The following is a 26,580-nucleotide window of genomic DNA, read 5'->3' as shown; positions in this document are numbered from 1 at the left end:
GTGTAATTCTGTTGCCAAAGATACATAAAAACTTGAGGCAATTGCACTTGTCTGAAAATGTTACATGTTGGCTGCCAGTGTCCTGGAAGATATCAGCATGGTTTTCAGAATTGGCTGTAATTTATAAATGCATCAATCTTTCAATGAATGTTCCTATTGATTCTGTGGGATGATGACATTGTGAAATGATTGTGAGGATGTAAGTTGTTAGAATAAGCGTTGTGTTTTTCCATTTAAGACAGGTAACAATTTTAATTGGTTCCATCATCCTTGTTTAAAATTTTGAATGTCCCACCCATTTCACGATAATTCACATCTTTCTCTTACCTCTATCAGCAACTTCAATAAGAAATTTGAGTGAAAAAAAGAATGCAATTGCATTTTGTCTTTCATGATCTCAGGACATTCCAAAGGGCTTTACAGCCAATGAAACATTTCTCTATTTCGTTGGGCAAACGAGTAGTCAATTTGTTCATGGCAAGGTCCCAGAGACAGCATAAATAATCACTTAACTGTTATGTTCCTTGAGGGATAGACGCTGGTCAGGTCACTGGCAGAACTTTTCCTGTCCCTCTTTGGTTAGGGCCATGGAACCTTAAATATCTGCCTGAGAATGGATGGGGCCTCAGTTTAACATGCCACCCACAAAATAACACCTTTTGCAGTGCAAAACCTTTTCATTGTCACCAAGCTTATGTGTTCAAGTCCTGGTGTGGGATTTGAATACATAATCTATTTACTTAAGGCAATAGTACTACCACTGAGCCAAAGCTGAAGGAGGGGGGGCTTAGGGAGAGGAGAGAAGGAAGGAGGAGGGTAAGAATTGAAGGGGGTGTAAGAAGAGAATGTGACGAGGGGAGCAGAGAGGAGGGCAGAGATGAGGGAATGAAACAGGAACAAAGGGGACAGTGGGAAAAGAGTAGGGGAGGACAAGAGGTGCAGGGGAAAGATGAGGAAAGAGGAAAAGGGAGGTGCAGGAGAAGATAAGGGGAACAAACTGGAATAGCTGAGGAGTGGATATCCTGCTCGCTTCCCCTTCACCTATTCTTCTTCCTTTTCTCCTTACCCACTTTCCTACCTTCTCCTGCACTATTCCCTGATTTCAGGCAGAATAATGAGGGAACCTCTGCTCTCAGCCAAACAGATTAATGCATATATCACAATAAGAACATACAGAGAGGGGCAGAAAGAATCGAAAATGAAGGCAAAGTGCCAACATGATTTAGAGAGTTGGAAAGAACAAGCCATTTGATTTTTCTGCATGCAAAATGCCCCAGGAGATCAACAGTGAAATACCTTGTATGTCACGTAGATGTTTTATTGTTGTGGCAAAACTGCATATCTTTGGACTCACTACAGGAAGATCTACTATTTATAAAAATTGTGCTTCTAGTATGTGCTTCATCTGTCACACTTCTGGCATCATTCTATGGGTGTCATTTCTTTGTCCTACTTGGACCTGACTGACTCAAGTATCATATTCGTAAAACAGCAACAAATCACAACTGAATTGCTGGGGAATGCATCAGTCATTAGGTAAGATGTGGGAATGAGTGTCACCAGACATGAAGGTAACTTTCACAGGAACTGGATGCAAGCTCCTATAACAACGATATTACTCACTTAACAAATAAAGCATGGCAGAAAGCTCTGGATGGCTTACTGAAGTTTGGAAGGAGGGTTTGAACAAAATATCTGATTTTAACCATGTTTATTAAAGTACAACCTTTTTGTCAGATCAGTTACAGTTTCAGATATGTTTTTTAAGGAAAAAAAATAAAATTCGTAGTTTCTGACAGGAGAAAGCAAATGAATATTTTCCTCTGCTTTGGATTTGGTAGTTCTCATCATAAAGCCTCACACCCACAAACAGATGAGTCAGACTGTCCATTCGATAAGGTGGGTAAGCAGCTGGTTTTGAAAGGAATGCATTCATGCTACATTTTAACACCGCCCCTTTATTTAACGCAGGGTTACGGGGGAAAAGGCAGGAGATTGGCACTAAGTTAAAATGCTCAGAGAGCTGGGGGTAGACACGATGGGCCGAATGGCCTCCTCCCGCACCGTAACAAGTCTGTGATGATTTAATTTTCAGGAGCTAATCAAAAACAATACCCCCACACAGTCAAAGAGCAGGTTTCTTTCCATCACAATGCAGGCCTCTCTCGCATTGAACGACACTGCCATTCTCCAAACTAATTCTAATCCTTTTCCTTTTAAGAAAAACAAAAGGCAGACCAAAGGCTGGCTTGGAATGTTTCCTCAGTGAAAGAGAAACACACGTTGCACATTTCTGTCTGATTTTGGATTTGGTAAAAGATGGTAACCATCTTGATGGAGTATTCTTCCACAGCCTGTACCTTGTTTAAGCTTTGGAAACCCATCCAGTTTGATCAACGCTGCATCTACGTCTTTTTAACAAAATCTCTGTTCGCCCAAATTTTACAAGCTCTCCTTCCCTCATAACAGAGCAGGTTTGCTCTGAAATTATTTATCACCCTCTTAAATCAGTATTATTTTATTTCCAGCTGTGTATAACATTCAGAAAAGCACGGTGTAAGATCAGAGCTGAAAGGAGTTGGGAAACAGAAAAAGTCAGAGAACTGCTGAAAAAAGAAACATGCTGTCGAAGCTTTTTGTTTTGCATCTGAAGAATTTGAGCAAGCAGGTGAAACCAGCTGTTTCATGCTGCCACTATGTAATAGCGGCACGAGTGGCAATTTCCATTATTGGGTTGCTGCTATTGAGCCGAAAAGCTCCTTTCGATCTGCCGATCGCTCAAATGAATAATGCGGTATATGAATTTCGGTGCCGGTGTGATGTCCAATACGTTGGTAATACGTCCCCAGGACTGACAGATTGTATCAAACAGCACACTCTTTTGGTTTTTTAGCAGTAGAGCACTGACCATACTCGACTAGCCCATGCTTGCAAAACACAGAACATAATGTCTAATTTTAGATGTGATTACACAATTGGACATTTGCTAGACAATTCAGAATATGCTAGAAGTTACACTAACAATCAATTTAAGATTATCAGCCTGGCTCACTTAAGCTTGCTAAAAAGCTTATTTTATCTTTTAGTAATAACTGGTTGAATATTTCTTACCTTCTTGACAAGTTTATTTTGGTAGTTCTGCTGCTGACTAATAATCCAGAGAGCTAAACTGACAATCTGGAGGCATGAATTCAAATCACACCCTGGCAGCTTGTCAGTTTGAATTTAGTTAATCAAATAAATATGGAATTAAGAAAAACTAATGTAAGTAATGGTGACCATGAAGCTATCAGATCGTTGTAAAAACCCGACTGGTTCGCTGATGTTTTTCAGCAAAGTAAACCTGTTGCTCTTTAGGAAAGGAAGTCTGCTATCCTTACCCGGTCTGGCCTGTATTTGATTTGAGATCCAGGGCAATGTGGTTGCCCTCTGAAATGGCCTAGCAAATGACTCAGTTGTACCAAACTGCTACGAAAACGTACAGTAAGAATAAAACTGGATGGATTACCCGGCATCGATCTAGGCAAAGGACTCTGCTACAACAAAGGCGCACACAGCCCAGGTGGCTTTGCAAAGCCCTCCTCACTACATCTTGGGACTTATGCCAATATTGGGAGAGCTAAGAGCTAACTAAGTAACATACTTAGCCACGCTCTGACATAGCCACGTCACAGAATCATACCTCTCAGGCCACATCCAGACCCCTTTCATACCATCCCTGGCTATGTCCTTTCTCACTGGCAGGACAGACCCACCAGAGGTGGTGGGTTTTTATTTATTTGTTCATGGGATGTGGACGTCGCTGGCTAGGCCAGTATTTATTGCCCATCCCTAATTGCCCTTGCTCAGAGGGCATTTAAGAGTCAGCCACATTGCTATGGATCTGGAGTCACATGGCACAGCAGTATACATTCTGTACCTGTGATAGCCTTAGTGCTGCTTCCAAGTGGTGCTCAACATGAAGGAATGTTAATTCATCAGTTGAGGGAGAGCGATCGATAGATATAAATCAGCCAGAGATTTCTTAGCCCATGTTTAATATGAATCCAGGAGACTTTTTGGGGTCCGGAGTCAATATTAAGGGGTTGCAGCATTACTCCCTTCCGATTGATTTTGCTTCCTTCCTCCTCAATCTGACACTGAATCAACAACACTCATGAAATGAGTGGAATCATCCCATACTGCATTTCAGTGGTGTCCACTTGCAGAGTGGATTGGTCTGAAGATCCTGTTCTGATTTCGATGCATGTCAAAGATAACATGCAGTGCAGTTGAGGTTAATTTCGTGTTGTCTAAGATAGATTTCTGTCCTTAGGAATTGCGAGGCAATGTGGGTCTATGGTTTTTGCTTTGACATTTCATCCTCTCTCGTCTACAGTCCACCTTGTTGATATATGGAACCTGATTGAAGCTTTTCGGGACAATGGCCTCAACACCCTGGACCATAGCACAGAAATTAACGTATCTCGATTAGAGACCATCATTTCATCTATCTATTACCAGCTAAACAAACGCCTTCCAACCACCCATCAAATCAGCGTGGAACAGTCCATCAGCCTGCTTCTCAACTTCGTCATAGCAGCGTACGACAGGTTAGTGCTCATGTAACCATGCACATAAAGGTCGCTGTCAGGTAGTCAGGCTAGGAGCACTCCATTGTTGTTACACATATTTTATTTTTGATGAAGTCACTTTTATCATTCATATGAGAATTCTCTAGTACTCTTTTCCAGATCTTTGATATGATGTCAATTATGTGGAATGTCCTGGAGCAGTTCCATTATAAACTGTGCTGGGCCTGAGAAGTAGGTTCCAGCTTTGGTTTTCCCTCTCTTGGCAAGGCCTTGACATTTCGCTGCTTGTAGCGCACCATCCAGGGTTTGCTCTGGAATCAATCCCACAACGCTTGCGCTGGAAATACCCTGGGAGCGACTCATGAGGAAGTTCTCCTCCATAATTGACATCGTTGAAATGACTGAGCACGGAGGGAAACCCTCTTTGTGAATCTGCGAATTATAGAATGCCACAACACAGGAGCCCAATCAGCCATTGGTACCATCCCATCGCTTTAGTAGAGCTATCCAACTTTTCTCACTCCTCTGCTGTTTTCTCATAGCCCTGCGAATTTTTATCAAGTATTTATCAAGTCCACTCTGAGAGCTTTTATTGAATCTGCTTCCAGCTCCCTTTCAGGCAGCACATTTCAGATCATCATAACTCGACGTGTAAACAAATGTTTGGCATTGGTTCTTTTGTCAACCACAGAGCCTGTGTCCTCTGGCTGCTGACCCTCCTGCTGCTTAATCTCCTCACTTACTCTAACAAAACTCTTCATGATTTTGAACACCAGAATCATATTTCCCTTTCACCTTCTCTACTCCAAGGAGAACAATCCCAGTTTCTTTAGTTCTCCACAGAACTGAAGTCTTTTATCCCTGGTAACATTCTGGTAAATTCCCCTATGACGTCAATATCCCACATGAAATGTGGTGTGTAGAATTGGCCACAATACTCCAGTTGCTGCCTAACCAGCATTGTATAAAGATTAAACATATTTTCCTAGCTTTTCTATTCTGTTCTCCTTTTGATAAAGTCAGGACCCTATGTGCCTTCTCATCCTGTTCAGCCACCTTGAGAAACCTGTGTATGCCCACCTCTGGGTGTCGTTGTGTGTGTGCCCTCTTTAAAATTGAACCATTCAGTTCATATTACTTCACTCATTCTTCCTGGAAAAATGAATCACTGCGCCCATATCTGTATTAAATTTAGTCTTGTCATATTCTGTCCATTTCACCAGAAATGTCACTGAATCATACTGGGGTCCGGTTTCAATAGTGATGGCTGCCCTTCTGGTTCATCCTTGTTCAAAAAAACCAAGAATAAGGAGCAAGGCTCACTGAGTTCTCCTGAAGTCTGTTGATATCCTCCTCGCCTTTTACTAAGAGTCTCCATATAGTGCTAAAGTTGACACTTAATCAAAAAATGATTGCAGAGAGAAATGTTTTCTTATATAAAATGTGAGTGTATTGAACAAAAATTGCTTAAGCTTCCCCCCATACCCCATAAGATGTTCTGTTCTCCATTAGAAATAAATAATAATAAAACACATAGCAGTAGATTTCTACTTGCCTCTCTTTGCCCACCTGTTTGACTGTGTGTGTCATAGGTAGATGTTGTTGTGTATATCTGCTTGCATTTTGAAAGCTGTGGAGCAGATTTGGTATCCAAGAAATATGCAAGACCATGCAAGAGGGAACTTCTTTTCCTTCTGTTTCATCACCATTGTTCTTAAAGGCACTCACTCAACCCCACTAGGGTGGGGTTTCAATAGTGTTGGCTGCCCTCTGGTTCATTTTTGTTCAAAGAGGCAAAGCTGACTGCTAAAGTTGAAAAGAATAAAGGAGAAGGTTGTTAGGAAGTTGTGATTTGGTGGTTCTGAGTTCAATTTAAAACAGCTCAAAATTGTAGAAGTGGTAAAAGTGAGGATGTTGAGGACTTCCAGAAATGTAAGGACCTTGTGCGTGAGACAGTAAAGTGTGTTTTGATGCAGCAGGTGACATGTGCCAGGTGGACCAGAGCCACAAGGGAAACTTGGCCACAATATCACAACATGTGTTGATTATGAGAAGATTTGTGCACTGAATTCAGAAGTAATGAGTCCAGTAACACCTTTAGAAATTTTAAAAATTAAAACATTTATTAACAAAAGAAAATAATTCAAACACACACATAAGATTATAGTTACTTGATATTATAACAAATCTCAAAATTCCTAATTAACCTGACTCCCAACTACACCCTCCTTTAAGACAACAGTCCAAAATATAGGTTAAATTTATAAAATTCAATCCAGCAAGTTTACCACAGTATCCTCTCGACAGTGGAATTCCAAAGGCTTTTTAACACAACTTTAGTTATTGGAGCAGCACATTTTCTTCAGAGTGGCTAGAGGCTTTTTTCCAAGCCTGTTTCACACAATGTATCTTTTGGATCTTATATGACCACCCTCCACATAGCCTTCCATCCTTCTTCATATATGTTTCCCTTTCTTTAATGTGTAAAATCCCATTGTTCATCATGTCTTTGGAAATTTACTTTTCCCATAATATAAAAATCTTTCATGTCAACGTTATGGTCAGCACTTCATGAAAAATAAAGATACTGCTTTGCCTCACTTGTCTTGTTAGTTGTAAACATTACACCATCCCTTTGAAAATCAAACAACCCCTTTCACTTATCTAAAATGCAAATTTCATTCGCACCCTATCTGTGAAGCCATATCCTAACTTATCCACCTCCATTTCCAAAACTCCAATCTTGTAGTCTAAGCGTCTCTAGTCTAGTTAAGCCAGTGGCACAGGCAGAACCATCCATGCTCTCACTCACCAGCCTACGATAATATGAAAAATAAGATAGCTTCATGACACCTCCATCCTTATGGAAAAATTAGCCATCATAATTTGAAAAGATGGCTTCATTTTCTCACCCCATCTTACGTTACTTACCATACTTACCTAGTTATACAAACTATTACATTACCAGGTGTATGCATTAGCAGAACAATATCCACAAATCCTTTGTATCAACAGAGGCCATTGCAGTCCAGTGTCCAGGTTTTAAATGTTCAATTTCCTTTGCGCTTGAAACTCTTGACAATGTATCCGCAATTAGATTTTCTTATACAGGAACATGTATAACCTGTAAATTAAACGGTTGCAATAATAAACTCCAGCTGAACAGTCTTGCAGCTTGGTATCCAAATTTGCCCAGAAAAGGTACTTTGACCAGAAATTTGTCCAGAAATTTTAAAGGATTGTGGTCTGTATAAACAATTGTTTCTGACAAATTGCTTGCAACGTAAACCTTGAAATACTGCATTGCTAACACCAGTCCGAGAGTCTCTCTTTTTCAGTGGTTGAATATCTTCTCTGATGTACTTTCAGCTTCTGTGAAAAATATCCCACCGGTTTCTCGATTCCAATTTCATCATCTTGTAACATTTCAGCTCCATTAGCTACATTACTTGCATCGATCGCCAACTTAAACTGCTTGACATAATTACGTACTGCCAAAACTAGTGTTGTAGTCAATGCAGTTTTTAAACTGTCAAATGCATCCTGACACTCCTGTGTCCATTGAAACTTCTTGGTTTTTTTTCAGTAGTTCAGTTAATGGAGCCACACTGCTTTAAAATTTGGTACTAACTTCCATTAAAACCCACTCATGCCCAAAAATCTCAAAACTTCTCGTATTGCCGTAGACACTGGGAAATTCATAATCGCTTTTACTCCCCATCTCTCGGAGCCACCTTACCACACCCAATGGTATGGCTTAAATATGTAATTTGCGTTTTTTGCAAATTCACTTTAAGCCAAGTTCACCACCAAATTAGCTTCTTGCAGTCAATCAAATGGTTCTTTCAGATGTTGTAAATCCTCCTCCCACATTTGACTGAAAACCATCAAGTCGTCAATATAAACAGCACAATTGTTCAGCAGTTGCTTTGTTTGTCAGTCTTTGAAATGTTGCTGGTGCATTCTTCATACCAAATGGCATAACTTTAAATTGATACAGCCCATCTGGTGTCACAAAAGCCAATATCTCTTTTGCTTTCTCCAATAACAGTACTTGCCATTATCCTTTCAGCAAGTCCATCTTTCTGATAAACTTTGGTTGTCCCACTTTCTCAATGCACTCTTCCAACTGGCCCGCTAGCCGATGTGTAAAATGATGTGGGATGATGTCGGGCGGAACCCCAGATGTCATCCCGCCCCATTTAAATTTTCAGCAAGGTGGGGGCACAGCAAAATCAGCTGCGGGCCAGCTGACCTGTCAATGGCCAATTGAGACCACTGACAGGATCATTTAAACAATTAAAGTACCTGCCCGTCCAACCTTAAGGTTAGCGGACAGGCCAAGAGCCCCAGCGGCAAATAGAAAGAACATGAAACCTCATCCACCGGCGGGATGAGGTTTCATGCAGGGTTTTAAAAAGTTTAATCAAGTTATAGTGTAACTTATGATCATGTCCCATCTCATGGGGCATTATCACCTGAGGGGGACATGTTAGGGAATTTTTTTTTTTCTATTTTTAATCTTTTTCAAAGTGGAAGCGATCTCCCTGAGGCTGCACTTAGCCGCAGGGAGATGTGCGCTCTTTCGTGCATATGAAAGAGCGCACTCTCGCTTTTAGGGAATCCCCCCCACCCACACAGGAAGTGCATAGCGCTTCCCACCGGATGTCACGCTGGGCGGGCCTTAATTGGCCCGCCCACGTAAAATGGTGGTGCGGCCCACTTCTCTGGCAGGGATCGGCTCCTCGCCTGCCGGAGATTGGGTCAGGCCCGCCAAACAGGCAGAAAATTCTGCCCTTTGTTTTCCATCCAGCTTCGTAACCATCACAATAGATAAACTCAAGTTACTGCAACTGGAGTCAATGATGTCATTTTGAAGCATGAATTTGTACTTGCTATAGTTTTATTGGGTTCAATCTATAAGGATGTTGCCTTATTGAAACTGAATCACCCATATCTACATCATGTGCGGCTAGGTTTATCCTCCCCAGTTTATTCCCACAATAGCTTTGTGTGACCTCCAATAGCTTCTCCAAATTACTTTGACACTTGTCTGGAAGGTAACTCAATATTACATTTAAATTTGAAGCACCCCCTCATTGTCCAGTTTGATTCGAGAAAAATCAATTTCAGAATCTTTCACTTTATCTACCACCACGAATACCTCCTTTTGATTAGCTTCCCTGTCAAAGTACCTTTTAAGCATATTTACATGATACATCCATTGCTTCTTTTTTCTATCTGGAGTATGTATTAAATAATTTACTTCACTCAGTTTCTTCTCAATCCTGTAAGGTCCACCAAACCTTGCCTTTAATGGTTCACGCAATACTGGTAATAAAAGTAACACTTTTCCTCAGCAACAAAACTATGAACTGTGGCTCTCTTATCAGCCTTTGCCACCTGCTGTGATACCTTTAAATGTTCTTTAGCTGACTTACATGCTCTGTTCAATCTTTCTCTGAAGTTTGTCGCCCAATCCAGGAGAGTAATTTCCAAATTCTGATCCACTAACTTCTCCTGAATCAACTTGAGTGCTCCCCTTACTTCGTGATCATAGACTAATTCAAAAGGACTAAATCCTGTGGATTCATTAGGAGCATCCCTAGTAGCAAATAAAAAGAATGGAATTCCCCCATCCCAATCCTGTGGACAGTCTTGACTATAAGCCCTCATCATAGTTTTCAAAGTTTGATGCCATTGCTCTGAAGCACCTTGTGATTCAGGATGATAAGATGATGTCTTAAACTGCTTTTCCCCATGCTGCTCATTACTTCCTTAAACAGCTGTGACTTGAAGTTCGAACCCTGATCTGACTGTATTTCTTTCAGTAGCCCATACCTTGTAGAATAGTTGATTAAATTTCTCACAATTCTCTTTGCTGTAATACTTTGTAAAGGTATCACTCTGGAAACCCAGTAGACACATCCATAATTGTCAGCAAGTCTTGATTTCCACTTTTAGTCTTAGGGAGGGGCCCTACACAATCAATCAGGACCCTGGTTAAACAGTTCCTCAAATGCTTGAATTGGAACTAAAGGTGCCAGTTTAATAACTGCTTGAGGTTTTCCTGTCACCTGACATGTGTGACATGTTCTACAGAATTTGACTACATCTTTATGCAATCCAGGCCAATAAAAATGTTTTTGTATTTTCGCTTGTGTTTTCCTAATTTCTAAAAGTCCCACTATTTTAATTTCATGAGCTACTCTCAAAATCTTATACCTGTATCCAGATGGTATAGCACATGCCCACATGTCCGTCCTTGGCCTGCTGCATTGTTCCAGTGAAGCTCAACGCAAACTGGAGGAACAGCACCTCATCTTCCGACTAGGCACTTTACAGCCTTCCGGACTGAATACTGAGTTCAACAATTTTAGATCATGAACTGTCTCCTCCATCCCCACCCCCTTTCTGATCCCCCCCCCTTTTTTCCAATAATTTATATAGATTTTTCTTTTCCCACCTATTTCCATTATTTTTAAATGTATTTCCATCCATTGTTTTATCTCTATCTTTTAGTCTATTAGTCTATTTCGATCCCTTCCCCTCCACCCCACCCCCACTAGGGCTATCTGTACCTTGCTCGTCCTGCTTTCTACCCTTAATGTCACCTATTAGCACATTCCTTAGATAATATCACCACCGTCCACACCTCTTTGTCCTTTTATCTATGACATCTTTTGGTTATCTCCACCTATCACTGGCCCTCTATCCAGCTGTACCTGTCCCACCCCCCTCCCCTTAAACCAGCTTATATTTCACCTCTTTTCTATTTTTCCTTAGTTCTGTTGAAGAGTCATATGGACTCGAAACGTTAACTGTGTCCCTCTCTGCAGATGCTGTCAGACCTGCTGAGTTTTTCCAGGTATTTTTATTTTTGTTTTGGATTTCCAGCATCCACAGGTTGTTTGCTTTTATCCAGCTAATTGAATGTCAGCATCTTTTCCCTGCCTTTCAAACGCCTCCTCTCCCTGTTTCAACCTGTGAGTTGTGATCTCATTATTACACAATCTGGAAACAACCAAGGATGTTCCCCCTGCAACATCTCTGTTGAATATACCCCCATAGGCTGCTCGACCACAGTAGGCATCACCAACATCTGTGACCCAGCTCTATCATTATTTAAAATAGATTGAACCCCTGGAATAGGCATTATTTCCACTACTCCAACAATCATCTCACCTGTTTTCAACTTACTTTTTAAATTTACCTTTCACAATGGAATAGTTTTAACATCTCCATGAATTCCACTTTATTAATACTCTTTCCTGCAACACTCCCTCTGGACCACAAATAGCACTATCCCATAACATTAATGATTGACTAGCCCCTGTATCCTTTAAAATTTTAATATCTTTGCCTCCTTGCCTGCTCCACCCTGTGCACGTCCAAAAACTTTCCCTTCACATAGAAAGTCATTAAGCATTTCTGTAACCTGCCCTTCAGCGCTCCCTTGGGTAAATTGTGAGCACATTCCTACTTCTTTACCTATCATTGATTCTTTCTGCTTCATCTGTACACAACCCACTGACTTCTCCTGATTCTGGATCTCAGAACCCAGAACTTGTATTTCCAAAGCTTTTCCTCTTTCCAATTACTGCAATGGGTTTTTCCCTGTAGTGTTCAATACCTTGAATTCATGTGCTCCACCTTGTTACAATGAAAGCAGCTCAATCTACAAGTATTGCTTCAATCCTCCGCACCTTCCTTTTTGGTCTGAAGAGAAACCTCCTGAAAATTTCCAACTGCTCCTCTTCTCCCTTAACCACTTCTATCCCTCTCTGATTTAAAAGAACGAACAAATTGTTTAGATCTATGAACTAGCTCATAATCATCAGCTACCTCTGCTGCTTGCCTAGCCATTTTGACCCCTGTTCCTCCTCATGAGTTCTCACTGCCAAATCGAATATTTAACTTCTTCCAGCAGAATTACTTCTCTAAGAACTGCATATCTTGTCTCTACCGTTCGCCTCCAACTCAAGTTTTTTCATTTGCAACTGAACTTTAGCCAGTTCAACTGACTCACTAGCTTCAGGTATCCCTTCCAATTTCAAATGCTGCGTTATTACTTCAATTATGTCTGCTTTCTTTGCCCCTGTGGTTAGACCGAACTGCAACTTACCCGCCAATTCTGTTAACTTGACCTTAGTTACTTTTTGTAAACCAATCAGAGTTAAATCTTCTACTCCCTGAAAAGCCTTAGCTTGGATAAAGCCATATTTGCAGTCTCACCCCTTTAAAATCCCTCAACACCAACTCCCGAGTTCAATGTTCTTCTCGTACTCGTCACCATAAGATTCACCAACTCCCAGCCGATCAAGGAATTAAAAAAATTCTGGATGAGCCGCCCAGTTTTGTTGTGATGTGGCAGGTGGTGTGGATCAAATCCACCAGGGAAACTTGGCCACGCTATCACAATGGTTTTTGCAATTTGTTTTTATTGCAAGAAGAGTTTTGCATTGAATTCAGAAGTAATGAGTCCACTAACACCTTTATAGATACTTTAAAAATTAAACTAAAACATTTATTAGCAAAATAAAAGAATTCAAACACATACATAAGATTACAGTTACTTGATATTATAACAAATCTCAAAATTCTAGTTAACCTGGCTCCCAACTCAAGCCCCCTTTAAGGCAGCAGTCCAAAATAGATTTTAAATTTATAAAGTCAATCCAGCAAGGCTACCACAGCACCAACTTGACAGTGGAGTTCCAAAGGCTTTTTAACACAACTTTAGTTATTGGAGCAGCACTTATTCTTCAGAGTGGTTAGAGGCCTTTTTCCAAGTCTGCTTCACATGGTGTCTCTTTCAAGATTTTACACAGCACTCTCTCATCCATCTTTATATATGTTTCTCTCTCTTCAATATGTAAAATCCCATTGTTCTACATGTCTTTGGAAACATACTTAATATAAATATCTTTCATGCCATTATTTTGGTCAGCACTTACTTGAAAAATAAATGTATTGCTTTGCTTCACTTGTCTTGTTAGTTGTAAACATTACATCATCCCTTTGAAAATCACACAACACTTTCTCTTATCTAAAAATGCAGATTTCATTCACACCCTACCTGTGGAGCCTCATCCTAGCTTATCCAGCTCCATTTCAAAAGTTTTTTCACACCTTTTTATAATTCCAATCTTGTAGCCTAAGCGCCTCTAGTATAATTAAATCGGTCACACAGAACCACCCACACTCACACCCATCAGCCTACAATAATATTATGAAAAACATGATATGAAAAATCTGATAGTTTCATGACAAGTGAGCCTTTACTTCAACATGGTGTAGGGAGATGTGGTATATTTGGAAAGTTCACAGGAGTACAATAGAATAGTGAGAGACCAGAAATATTGCGATGGAGATAGAGTCTGGAAGGAGGAAATGAGGAAGGAGCCAACTGAATCATAACTAGCACTTTCCTGTATTCTGTTCATGAAAGTGAGCAGAGACTCCTCAGACATGGACGAGTATTGAAGTCTTAGATAGATGTGGGCTTTATAGGCATTAAGTGGGGATTTAAACTCCAGGAGGAGTGGTGATGGGGGACTTAAAATTACAAAACTCATTAAACCCATCTCAATCATGCCCCACTTCCAGATTTACTGGAGGTGGGTTAGGGACATTGACTAATCTGCTCTCCTTCATTTGGTGAAGCTGTGTGCCACTAATTTTACCACAGCTTTAAATTTAAGTGCTGGGATCTAGATTCCCTGGGCTCGGAGGAGATGGCGAGACCAGGTGACTATTCTTCACACACTTAACATATTTATTCTGCAGTGTGTACTGCAATCTTCCACTGCGATGAGCTGGGCATCATGGGGAAAAAATAATAATTTCCAGCATCTGCATTATTTTGCTCTTATTATGGTGAATTCTAAATTCCCTTTTGTGCACTTCATGGAATGGGAAAAGTGTTTTAAGATATATTCGACAATGTTGTATTCATATTCTTTCAATAAAAAGTGGAACGGATTACTGAAATTGCATTGCAGTAGAAAATACATGAACAAAACTCTCATGTGCAAGGAGACCTTTAATGTTGTTGGCATGTCCATTCAGTTAATGCTGCTCCAATTCCTGATATGTAACACTAATTAATTCCGTTTTCTTTTACAGTGAGGGTCATGGAAAGTTGACCGTATTCTCAGTTAAAGCTATGCTGGCGACAATGTGTGGAGGAAAGATCCTGGACAAACTGCGCTGTAAGTTTATTTAGCGATTGCACTCTTCTCCACTCTGCTCTTTCTGCCCCTCTCACTGGTTGAAGTTTGGTTCAACATGGGCTATCCTTGTCCAAGTGGCTGCTGAGGCAGTGAGTGCCTGCATGTTTTTATTTGTGGAGGAGCTAAATGAGTCCAGTTCAATCCTGCTCTCAGCCAACGTCAGTACATGCACACTTAAAGCAGGAGCCATTGAATAGTAATCAGGTGTGTGGATCCCGGATGGGTTTTTATGGCCTGATTGATGGGCATTGAGGTGCTAGGTACAGAGACCTTCTTGGTCTCTGGCTCAACTAATTACTGGTTTGAGCTGCTGTGGGAGTCCAGAAAGTGTACACTTCATGGAGGGACACATTTATGTGTTTTAATGAACTCTAAACTCAGTATTTCAACTCACTGAGTGCATTAGCTGTTAAAATGTATGCAGTGTTACTCTTTATCAGTACAATGCAGAACATGAACGCTACACGTGGAGATATATTTTCTGCTTGGTTCTTAGAAAAAGAATTGGATTGTTTAGAAGTATGATGGATTAATCAGGGAATTGTTATCGTTTAATATGGCCTCGGCCAGCTTCCTATTGGAGGTTTAACTGATTTTGTTTGGCTTCTAATATCTGCGTGTGCAATCTGTACCTATTGTTTTAATCTAAAATAAAATTGCCATGTTGAGGGAAAATAAACTAAAATAACTTGTTTATATTTAGAAATTAAATCCCTAACCTGCATGAAAGTCTTAAGGGACAATTTTCCCGGATTTGTATTTATCATGCAAGGCAGCTCTGTATGTATGGTGGAAAGAAAACCCTTGGAAAGGTTCCTAGCCACAGAAGGCCTGAAAACATCTGCAGTTGGGAGCATAGTGAAGGACAGTGTCGGTTTCAGTTAGTTTGTTTTGTCATTGGCCTGATTTGCTCCATTGTCAGAGCATTGTGCACACATGTGGATTTTGTCTGTCTGTTGGCTTTATAAGTTCCACGTGACATGACTATGGAGAATATCTGCAGTGTTTTTTGTGGCCGAGATCTGAAGCACAAAACTCTCCCTAAATTGGGACTAATTGCAGTTTCACTCAAAGGCCGTGGAATGGCTGGCATGGGAAATTGCAAAGTAGATATCTCACTGGTTCAGTTCACAAGTCCTCTGAATTTGTTTGCACATCACCCAAAGCTTTTGCTATATCTTCTGAAGACTTTGCTGCATTTCAGCTTGTAGAAATGTTATTTTTTAATGCTCACAAATTTTTGAGCGAAACCTTTTACTTTGTCCTCAAACCTTTTATAATATTTTGGAAACTACTACACCCTGGCTTCATTGTTTCCCCCAGCTGACTATTTAGATTTTACATTTATGAGTGGGATGTTGTCAACGTGCTAAGAGAGATCTATGACCTATTCTCTCAGCTAGGCTGTAGCTGAAGGGTCATGACGACTCGAAACATCAACTCTTTTCTTCTCTGCCGATGCTGCCAGACCTGCTGAGTTTTTCCAGGTAATTCTGTTTTTGTTTTGGATTTCCAGCATCCGCAGTTTTTTTGTTCTTACCAAACTAATTAAGCTGCACAGCTGTGGAAACAAAGAATGGTTGCAGCACAGAAGGAGGTCATGTGGCTGGCCGTCCCATTGCTGGTTGTTTGCAAGAGCAGCTCAGCGAGTCCCACCCCCCATCCTTTCCTTGTAACACTGCATATTGGTCCCTTAAGGTGCTATTAATAACTTTTGAAAGCCCCAATTGAATCTGCCTCCAGTACACTCTCAGGCAGTGCCTCCCAGATCTTAACCACTCGCAGCATAAGAAAGACTTCCTCATGCACTGTTGGTTCTTTTGCCATTCATCTCATACTGCTGTTCCCTGGCTTTTGAACCTTCTACCAATGCGAATAGCTTCTCTCTGTCTAAACCCCTGATGATTTTGAACACCTTGTAAACTGTGCCTCTATTTATAAAGTCCTAGATCCTGCATGCCTTGTTAACCACTGTCTCAACCTGCCCTGCCACCTTCAATAATCTGTGCACATTTAGCCCCAGGCCTCACTGTTCCTGCACAAGTTTCAAATTGCACCTTTTGGTTTATATATTACCTGCCCTTGATTTTCTTATCAAAATGTACTACTTCCCATTTTTCCGCATTAAATCTTTCCTGCCACCTGTCCACCCATTCCACCAGCCTGTCCATGCCCTCTTAAAAGTCTATCCATATCCTCCTGCCAGTTCACCAGACCACCATACTTTATGGAATCTGCGCATTTTGAAATTGCGCCCTGTACACCCTGGAAAAGCAGCAGTCTTAATATGACCCCTAGGAAATCCTACTGCACACCTTCCTCTCGTCTGAAAAATAGTCATTCACCCCTACTCTCTGTTGAATGAAACAGATCCTCATAATTTCAGAATTATTGAGACGAATCCATCCATAAAAAAATACTCAACTGTTGCTGTGTTTTTTTTGATGTAAGTTGTTTTTCTTACATTTTTTGCACAGTGATTGTCTCCCTCCTACTTATCCACCAGATGTTTGACCTGACAAAGTCTTGCAAGACACACTGGGCGAATTGTCCCAGACTCGCTCTAAGTGAGGTAGCGGGCAGGAAGAAGAACGTTTTTCTCCCCAGCCGCAGTGGCAGGTTTTTGCGCGATATCGTCCCAATCCCGCCTCGTTAATCATGTATTCCCAGGGAACACGCCGCTTCAATGGCGGGTGGGCTGTCATTTGCCCACCACAGCGTCACCTTGCCGCTTCCTCACGCCGGGCGCCATATTTAAAGTGCAGCCACCCGCACACCTCTCAGTGCTTCCAGCCCACGCGTGCTGCACAGAAGACATGCCCCGAAAGGCAAGAGGACTGCCCCCCCACCCGATTCAGTGATGCATCCCTGAGATGCCTTCTGGAGCCTGCTGCGTTGCCCTCTACCCCTGCTCTGGCCGCAGGAGGCACATCAGTGTCACCACTCTGGCTTGGCAGGTGGTCATGTCAAAGCTGCGCAGAAGTGGTTGGCCATCCAGTGTGCCAAAAGAGGATGAATGATCTCATCCGTGCCACCAGGGTAAGGCACCCCTCTCATCACTCGAAACTCGCACACTCCCAAGCCTGTCGCACATACCCTGGCATCTCACTGCCAGTTCAAGGGACGACATCACTCGCTTCCTCTCACACACCGTCACATCTCCATCTGACCCCATCCTCTCTGGAGACTCCCTCCTCAGCCCTCACCCCCTCGAGGCCCCAGATCAACACGTGGTCCTCTCTCACTCTCGTCCCCAGCGCAGCCCTCGCCCTGCAGCCTCTTCCCTTGCCTGAGGCCTCCTCTTCCCCTTCCCCAAGCAAGCCCTGGCCCTGCAGCCGTTGAAAAGCCACCCCCTGCCTTACGGCTGGTCTGGTGGGCAGAGACCTGCCCGTGAGCCCCTGTAAAAGTGATGTGGCGCTGCCTGTGAAGCCTGGCGCTGATGACTGCGAGTGCTACCCGAAGCAAGGTAGGCAAACAAACCTCGAAATCCTGAGCGAAGTGCAGCTCGCCAGGTGCACGTCACATATGTTCAGTTGTGAAACACGAGGGTGTGCAATCATGCCAACGTGCTCAGATATATTAAAAAGATGTCCCTGATGCTCGGCCGTGGGAAAGGTGGCCCCCCCCCCCCCATTGATGGGCGGTGTGGGTGATCGCAGACTTGTTTCATGACGATGTGAAACCGATTTTTGGCCTTCCTGCCACATTGTCTGCTCTTGGCCGCCATGACACCCAACGCCAAGGGGCATGGAAAATTCCGCCCATTGCCTTATTGTGAATCCGACTAACATCAGTGTCTTTCTAACATTAATCAACCACGTAACCCAAAAAAGATTAACTTAAATTTATTTGTATTCTTATTTCATTCAGGTGTCATGTGTGTAGGATGATCATTTGAAAATTCTCAATTATTTGGCAATTCTGATAATGTATCAGCAAACTTCTTCCCCAGTACAGTACCAACTGTCCATCATTGTGGATGATGAAGATGCCAAAAATATGTGTTTTCCCAGATTTATTATCATTCAATGTGACATATTGCCTTTGTCCAGATGATCATTATCTCCACTCTCTGGTATAATGGTGAAGAGCTTCATCTCACCACCCACCCACCAGAAAAAATGGGCAATAAATAATGGCAAAATAACCGCAGTTCCACTGTGCAGTATTCAGGTTTCTTTTACGCAGCACTTGTCTAAAAATGTATTTTGTTAGTCCCAGCACTTTTATTCTCTGCTAGTCATCTTCACTTAATGATTTCAGATCTGAAGGAACTGGAATTTTTAGGAAAAGCTTTCCCTGCTGAGTTTTGTCACTTGCTAATCCCCTTGTCTTCCAATGCAATGGTCACTGCTATCTTGAACCAGCCTCAATGCCTACTGATATTCTGATGTGCTTCCCCAGTCATTAGTCTTTGTACATGGCTCAATGTCTATCAATCCTTTGACTGCCCCGTTGACTGGCACCCTTTCCACAAACATTCAATCTGTCCACCACCGATGCACAATGGCAGCAGTGTGTACCATCTACAAGATGCATTGCAGGAACTCCCCTTAGACAGCACCTTCCAAACCCATGACTGCTACCATCTAGAAGGACAACGGCAGCAGATACATGGGAACACCACCACCTAGAAGTTCCCCCCCAAGCCACTCACCATCTTGATTTGGAAACATATCGCCGTTCCTTCACTGTCACTGGGTCAAAATCCTGGAACTCCCTACCTAACAGCACTGTGGGTGTACCTACACCACATAGACTGCAGCGGTTCAAGAAGGCAGCTCACCTGCGACCTTGATTCCTTGATTGTGCCTTGACTCTTGCTGACTCTGTCGATTGATCGACTTACTGATGGATCGATCGATCTATCTATCTATTCTACCTTCCCTTCTTATCCCCACCCTTAATTTTCTGATCCTGGTGTCTGATCCTAATTTTTAAAATTAATTTATGGAATGTGGGCATCACTTGCTTGGCCAGAATTTATCACCCATCCTTAATCGCCTTGGAGGAGGTGGTGGTGGTGAGCTGTCTTCTTGAACCGCTGCAGCCCATGTGGTGTAGGTATACCCACAGTGCTGTTAGGGAGTTAGGGGAGGTGCTGGTGTAGTGTTATTGTCATTGAACTAGTAATCCAGAGACCCAGTGTAATGCTCTGGGACCTGCGTTCGAATCCCACCACGGCACATGTTGAGATTTGAAATCAATAAAAATCTGGAATTATAAATTTAATGATGACCACGAAACCATTGTCAATTGTTGTAAAAACCCATCCTGTTCACTAATGTCCTTTAGGGAAGGAAATTTGCTGTCCTTACATGTGACTCCAGACCCACAGTATTGTGGGTCTGGCTCTTAACTGCCCTCTAAAATGACCTAGCAAGCCACTCAGTTGTATCAATCTGCTTAAAAAAAAATCTCCTCCATATCCTGCAAGGTCAGAAGTTCTTGGCCTCAAGCTCTGCAAAAAGTAACTCAGATAATCGAGAACATGGGTAATGATTGCCCAGGTGACATTGTAATAATTGAAATATATGTTTGGTCACCAATTCATTCACTTGGCTTTTCTGTTGAGATAGAAATAAACTGTTCAGAACTGATACTATTGATAAAAATACAAATTTGGTGCTGCACAAATGGATTTGGATGTCTTTTTGTAAAAAAAAGTCCTGGGGCCTAGAATCTGAGGGATGGGATCTAGACAATTGTGGTGTCGGAGGCATACTTAATGACCAAAAGTCCTTCTCTGTCACTTTCCTGCCATGTACACGTGGAAATTTTTGACTTGATTCACCTTTTGAGAGAAGCGGAGGATTTTTCTAAACCCAACCCCAGCAATATGTTTCCCTTGGTTGACCTGCACACGTTTTTGTACTTTGAAAGCTCTCATTTTAGGGATCGAGTCACTTTTGGGTGTGACTACCATGGAGCCCTGGATCCTCAAGCAGGCTCAGGAACAGGATGCCATTTCCCTCATGTGGCTCTGCCAGGAAATTCCCCAGAACGGCAGAGACTTGGCATAACCAGGTCTTTGCCTTTTTCCTTGGCTTTACACCACTTTGCTTACAGGAGTTATGGGTGATTGGCAGAACACCTGACAAATTAAGTGACCTCATTGTTGACGTGCTGTAATAAATTCATGTACAGAGCCGACACTAAAAATCTTAGAGAAAATTAGCACTTTCAGCTTCTTCAAATGGAGTCACCAAAGTAATATAATTTTGGAAAGTTTCTGGCTTCTGGACCTTGCAAGATTTCACAGTGATCTTGGATTTCCATATTAGTCCCAAGTTCATTCACCAAAATCTCACATTGCAACAATTAGAAAAACAGAATCAATTAGGTTCAGAACTCTATGAAATTACATTTATTTTTTCCTGTCTATCTTTCTTTTTGCCAGCTCAAAATTAATAACAGTGAGACTAATGCTTGAAGCTAGGGTTGAAATTACATCTGTGCGAATCTATTGCAAGCAGCCCAGTGTATATATTTCTAAACTTTTGTTCACTGGCCTGGTGACTGGTATTGATAATATATAATAAAGAACACTGAAGAGTTTGCTACTAATGGATAAAAGCAAGAAACTGCGGGTGCTGGAAATCCAAAACAATAACATGCTACTAATGGATGCCTGTCTTCGATTTGTATCAATGGGAATTCTAACCAACTTCAGCTTCATCCTGTTCAACAGGAACTCGTTTGAGGGCACCATAGCCGTGTTTGCTTGCTCTCTAGTGGCAGTCGTGTGGTAATGCATCTGTGAAACATAGTGCCGAATAATAATGATCTCATTTTTGCAGCAATTGGGATTCAGCAATAATGTTATGCCGCCTGTTGCTTGATCGCGTACTATCTGTTTAAGAATCCAGATCTGAGCTTGATGAAATAGACCGGCTTGGATGATTTCACCAAGGCAGTGTCGGGGGGGGAATGTAAAAGCAAAGAACTACGGATGCTGGAAATCCAGAACAAAAACAGAAACAGAAGTACCTGGAAAAACTCAGCAGGTCTGGCAGCATCAGCGGAGAAGAGCACAGTTGACGTTTCGAGGTGGTTGTTGGGACAAGAAGCCAGTAACAGGTGGAGATAACCAAAAGATGTCAACTGTGCTCTTCTCCGCCGATGCTGCCAGACCTGCTGAGTTTTTCCAGGTATTTCTGTTTCTGTTTTTGTTTTGTAGGGAGAAATGTGATTGGCATTGCCAGCTTACCTGGCTCCTGCCCTCCTGTTTAACTGTTTAACTGCTGTCACCTGAAGTTGGCTTTTATGCCATGGTAGAGGAGCGAAACAGTTTCTTAAAAGGTGTTTACACGTGGACATTCATAGAAGAACATATTTAAAAGATGCATTTTTCAACTTCTGGTTTTAATCAAGAGCAGTAATCAAAGCTAAGGAGAATTGGAAAATTTCAAAAATACTGGAGACAATGGGTTAGGGGTAACCATGCAGTCAAATGAATTTGGGTTGACGTAACAATGAGTTAATGAAGGCACGTTGGGCTGAATCTTTCAGTGCTGTTAGCTTCTGTAGTTCTTGTGTTCCATGTGGTTCCTCATCCGTAAACACTGCAATCAGTCAATAACTGCATAGCTGGAATGATGTGGGAAAATAATGTTTTTGTTTCCAGTTTTCTTACCTGGCCTTCTGAAGGCACTTAGTCACACTGTAACATGACTCCAGGGAGCTGTCTCGCTGTTGTCACCTGTGGACTTAGAGAGAGTAGGATCTTTAAATTATTCAATGTCTCAATCAAAATAGCAGACAAATGAAGTTATATATGTGTGTATATATATATATATATATATATATATATATATATGCCACTGATCTTTTTGCAAGATAATTTGGAGACCCAAATATTAGCAAGGGATTAAAGTGCAACAGCCATTAGAGGTGAGTCTGATGATCGTCATATGTGAAGTCGATATTTATGCACTTCACAGTGTGTTGCTCAATGCGAATGCAGCACCCTTGCCAGCATTCTGACTGCAAAGCTAGGAGTTTCTTGGCTTCTATGATGATGATGCATTTGCCCACTAAGCTATTTCTTTTCCAGGAGTGAGTTTAAATGTTTAATCTTTGAGTGTTAATTAGCAGTAAAGATAAAGTGAAATGAGTGAATTATTTAAAAAGTAATAAACAGGCTCTTGCTCCCAAGTACATTTGTTTTTATTTTTCTTGTAATTTTTCTATCTCCTTGGAGGCATTGGCTCCTTGTTTGATTAGGATTATCTTTGCCCAAATAGCTGTTAAAGATTTTTGAACCTCAACTGAGCGTGGTGGTAGACTGTTTGACTGCAGAGAAATCACAGCTGAACCTTAGCATGCCATCACTAACCCAGAGGCACTGATGCCAGTTTTGGTGCTTCTACTGTCGTCCCAGCCAAGGTCAGCTAATTCCATACAAATCAGAGATCCAAACTGGAACATTGCTAATCTGAGCACTTAAGCTTGTTATAAGTAGTGAATCTTACTTAAAAAGTGAGAGAGAAGTTACAGAAACTCCATGAACGTAGCCGTGGGTTAAAATGCTAGCTTTTCCTTTATCTTTTGTGTTTTTCCCAAAAGGCTTTGCTTCTTCAGATCGTTCACAGGCTGCAAGGGTGGGACAATGACCTTTTCTAGGGCCTCTGCAGTCACGGCCCTTGAAGAATTTGTTGGAGTGTTAAAACGCTGACCAAAATTTTTCAAGATGTTGTTTTGTTTTAATAAAATTGAAATAGCTTTTTTAAAACATTGATATTTAGTCAAAATGATACTTAAAGCATATTGACCTTGATACTTAATCAAATACATGGTGGCACTTGAGGCAATAAATGCTTGAAATTGGAAAGCATTTATGGTGTTTAGGCCTTTGTGGCAGGTTTGGGTAGTACAAGTTGTTTCCTCTGACTATATAGAAAAAACGTCATTAATTCTTATCAGTGGAAGGGGAGGATACAATGCAAGGAATGGAAGAATAAGAGAGAGGAAATTAAACACTTGTTTCAATCGTCAAATAGTCAGGGGTAAATTAGTGGAATTGAAGCCAGACAACTGCCTAGTCCCAGACGATTTCCACCCAAGGATTTTAAAAGAAAGAAAGCTTAATTCAAGTTTTCTAAAGTTCACTGGATTTGGGAAGATGGCTGAAGGGTGACAAGTGATATAATTGCTCCAAATAAAAGGAGAAAGAGACAACCCAAGTAACTGTACCTCTGTTTAAATATTAATGTTGGATCAGTTGTTGGAATCTGTTATCTGGAGCAGAGTAAATGAACACTTGGAATAAGCTGAATAGAGAGAGTCATTGTAGCTTCATGAATATAACTTTGACATGAGTCAGCTGAAGAGGTAGACAGACAAGCATCGGTTGATGTCAAATTCATGGATTTTCAAGAAGGCATTTGATATTACTTATACAAGAGCCTGCAGCCTAAAATTGAAGAACACAGAACAGGGGGTAATCTTGAGGTTTGGATAAGAGAACATTGGTGCCTGCTCTATTCCCAAGCCACTGACAGTTTGCCTGTAGCTGACTGCTGGGAAGGATTGCCAGTATGATGTCCTTCCAATGCTGGTTGAAGTTACAGCCTCAGATTGGCACCTGTCCACTTGATGAAGTTCTGAAAGGGAATTACGTGGGCTACAAACTTTGAATCTGCTCTTCCTTCATGCTATTTCATCATTGTTTCCATTATTAAAATTTAGTAACTTGCAGTTACTCCAGCTCTTCTATTACCGTTCTCTTATTTTTTTTTCCACTATGTATTACAGATACTTTCTCACAGATATCGGATTCCAATGGAATAATGATGTATATGAAGTTTGACCAGTTCCTCAGGGAGGTGTTGAAGTTACCCACAGCTGTGTTTGAGGGACCATCCTTTGGCTACACAGAACACGCAGTACGAACTTGCTTCCCACAGCAGGTGAGAAGTTGGCAGTAATTCAACATTCCATTTTCTAAGAACTCATTGACATCTGACATCAACATTTGCCTGTGCTTCCAATGTAACTATTCTGTGTCTTTATAGTGGAGAATGTTCATATTAAATTGAGTTCTCTGTGGGCTTGGAATTATCAGGATAACATTTTCCAGGTCTTTTGAAAGCTACAGTGTATACAATTGTAGAGCAAAAATCACACTTGAATGACCTGCTGATGCAGTGGGAACTATACTCTTTGTACCTTGATCCAAATCTCCTCTGTTGACTGCAAAAACTGTTGTAAAATTAAATTATGTCGTGGCGACCCTATTTACCAGTGGTCATCAGTTCACAACAGAATGATCTGAAATTTGACTCAAAAGTTCATAATGGTGGGGAATAGGAAGATCACATCAGTACTTACTTAGCTTTATTCTGCATCTAATCTGGAGTTTATTCTGCATCTAATCTGGAGTCTCGCTGGCTTGAAAAAGCTTATTACAGACACTAGGTAAGTCAAGTTGAATATTGAGAACAATGGATTGTGTGCGGCACTCCCAATTCATGTGCGTGGGATCTCTGTAGACGTTTTCCTAACCTATGGGGTTTTTGACCAAAGATCTAGTAGCGATTGGCAGAACCGAGGTAAGATTGCCCCTATCCACCCCCACCCCTCCATTATACCCAAAATGTCATTGAAGTGATGTCACCACATGAAATGGACCTTTTAGGCTATAATTTAAGGGCAATAAGTCACTGTCAGAAGGAAAAGAAATATTTCCATATATTTTCTTTTGTTCACTAATGTTAATTAAAATGTCAGTGCAGATACAAATCAGGTTTCTAGAATTATATCCATGGCAAATTTTTCTAATGGTTGAATTTGACCAGAAAGGTGTCTCTCCACCAATTTGGACAGATATTTAATGTTTGTGCTTGGTCATCCAAAATAAAGCCTGTTCTGAGCTTATTAATGTTTTTTTTCTCTATATTTGTTAAGTGTCTTTCATTACCTTTGAAAAGTCCACAACATATTGTTCAGTAGATGAAAGCAAGAACTTGCAACAACTCAGTGGTTAAAACAAGAGTGTACTTTGGAAATCCTCCAAACTCTTGATTTATCAATGACTGCATTTACAATATTAACAGATTTAGTAACAGACAACTCAAATCTGTAGAAATGGCCAACAGGATATGCTTATTTTCAGTTTGCTACATTGCTATAGGATCTACTTCAGTCAAGCGCTGTTAAATTTAGATGAAAAGAAACAAGCTGGACACTTTCTGATAATCTGCGGAGCTAAATACTTTACAGGCACTTAAAAAGAGTACACTCATCTAAATGTGTTCACATTCAAAGATCAACTTTTTCAGTGCTGTGGTAAATTAGAAGCCTATTTTTAACTCTGGTAATTTAAAAAAAATGTTTCTGTGCTTTTAAAGTTCATGACTTGAATTTACACCATGTGGGTGGGTGCATGGTACTCCCAACACTTCATAAAATAGATTGTGATGGTGTTGGGAGGGGCTCCCGAAGTCATCATGCCATATCGCGATATTTCGGAGGCAGGTAAGTCTGAAAGCACGCAGTCCACCCAACGTCAATTAAAGGGGCAGTTGAACTAATTATTAAGGCAATGCAGTTGAAGGTCAGCGAAGCTGGTGAAGGAGGAAGGACCAGCGAAGGTGCCACTTCACCCCTTCCTTGGATTCACCTAGTTCTGTTGAAGGGTCATAAGGACTCGAAACGTCAACTATTTTCTTCTCCGCCAATGCTGCCAGACCTGCTGAGTTTTTCCAGGTAATTCTGTTTTTGTTTTGGATTTCCAGCATCCGCAGTTTTTTTGTTTAGATCTCATCCCC

The 26,580-nt window shown here is 41.3% G+C and overlaps 1 protein-coding gene across 8 annotated transcripts in view; it reads left to right on the top strand.

Moving 5' to 3' along the window:
* dtnba (dystrobrevin, beta a) overlaps positions 1-26,580 on the top strand; it is a 464,573-nt gene that overhangs the window by 118,597 nt on the left and 319,396 nt on the right. For all 8 annotated transcript variants that reach the window (XM_041188318.1, XM_041188316.1, XM_041188314.1 and 5 more), the window contains 3 exons: positions 4,379-4,592; positions 14,703-14,788; positions 24,566-24,720. In XM_041188318.1, coding sequence (XP_041044252.1) covers positions 4,379-4,592; positions 14,703-14,788; positions 24,566-24,720 — 455 coding nt within the window. The remainder of the gene's footprint in view (positions 1-4,378; positions 4,593-14,702; positions 14,789-24,565; positions 24,721-26,580) is intronic.

The sequence above is a fragment of the Carcharodon carcharias genome, chromosome 5 (assembly GCF_017639515.1).
Source record: "Carcharodon carcharias isolate sCarCar2 chromosome 5, sCarCar2.pri, whole genome shotgun sequence".
Taxonomy (NCBI): domain Eukaryota; kingdom Metazoa; phylum Chordata; class Chondrichthyes; order Lamniformes; family Lamnidae; genus Carcharodon; species Carcharodon carcharias.
Note: the sequence above shows the minus strand (reverse complement) of the source record. Positions and strands in the feature narration are given on the sequence as shown.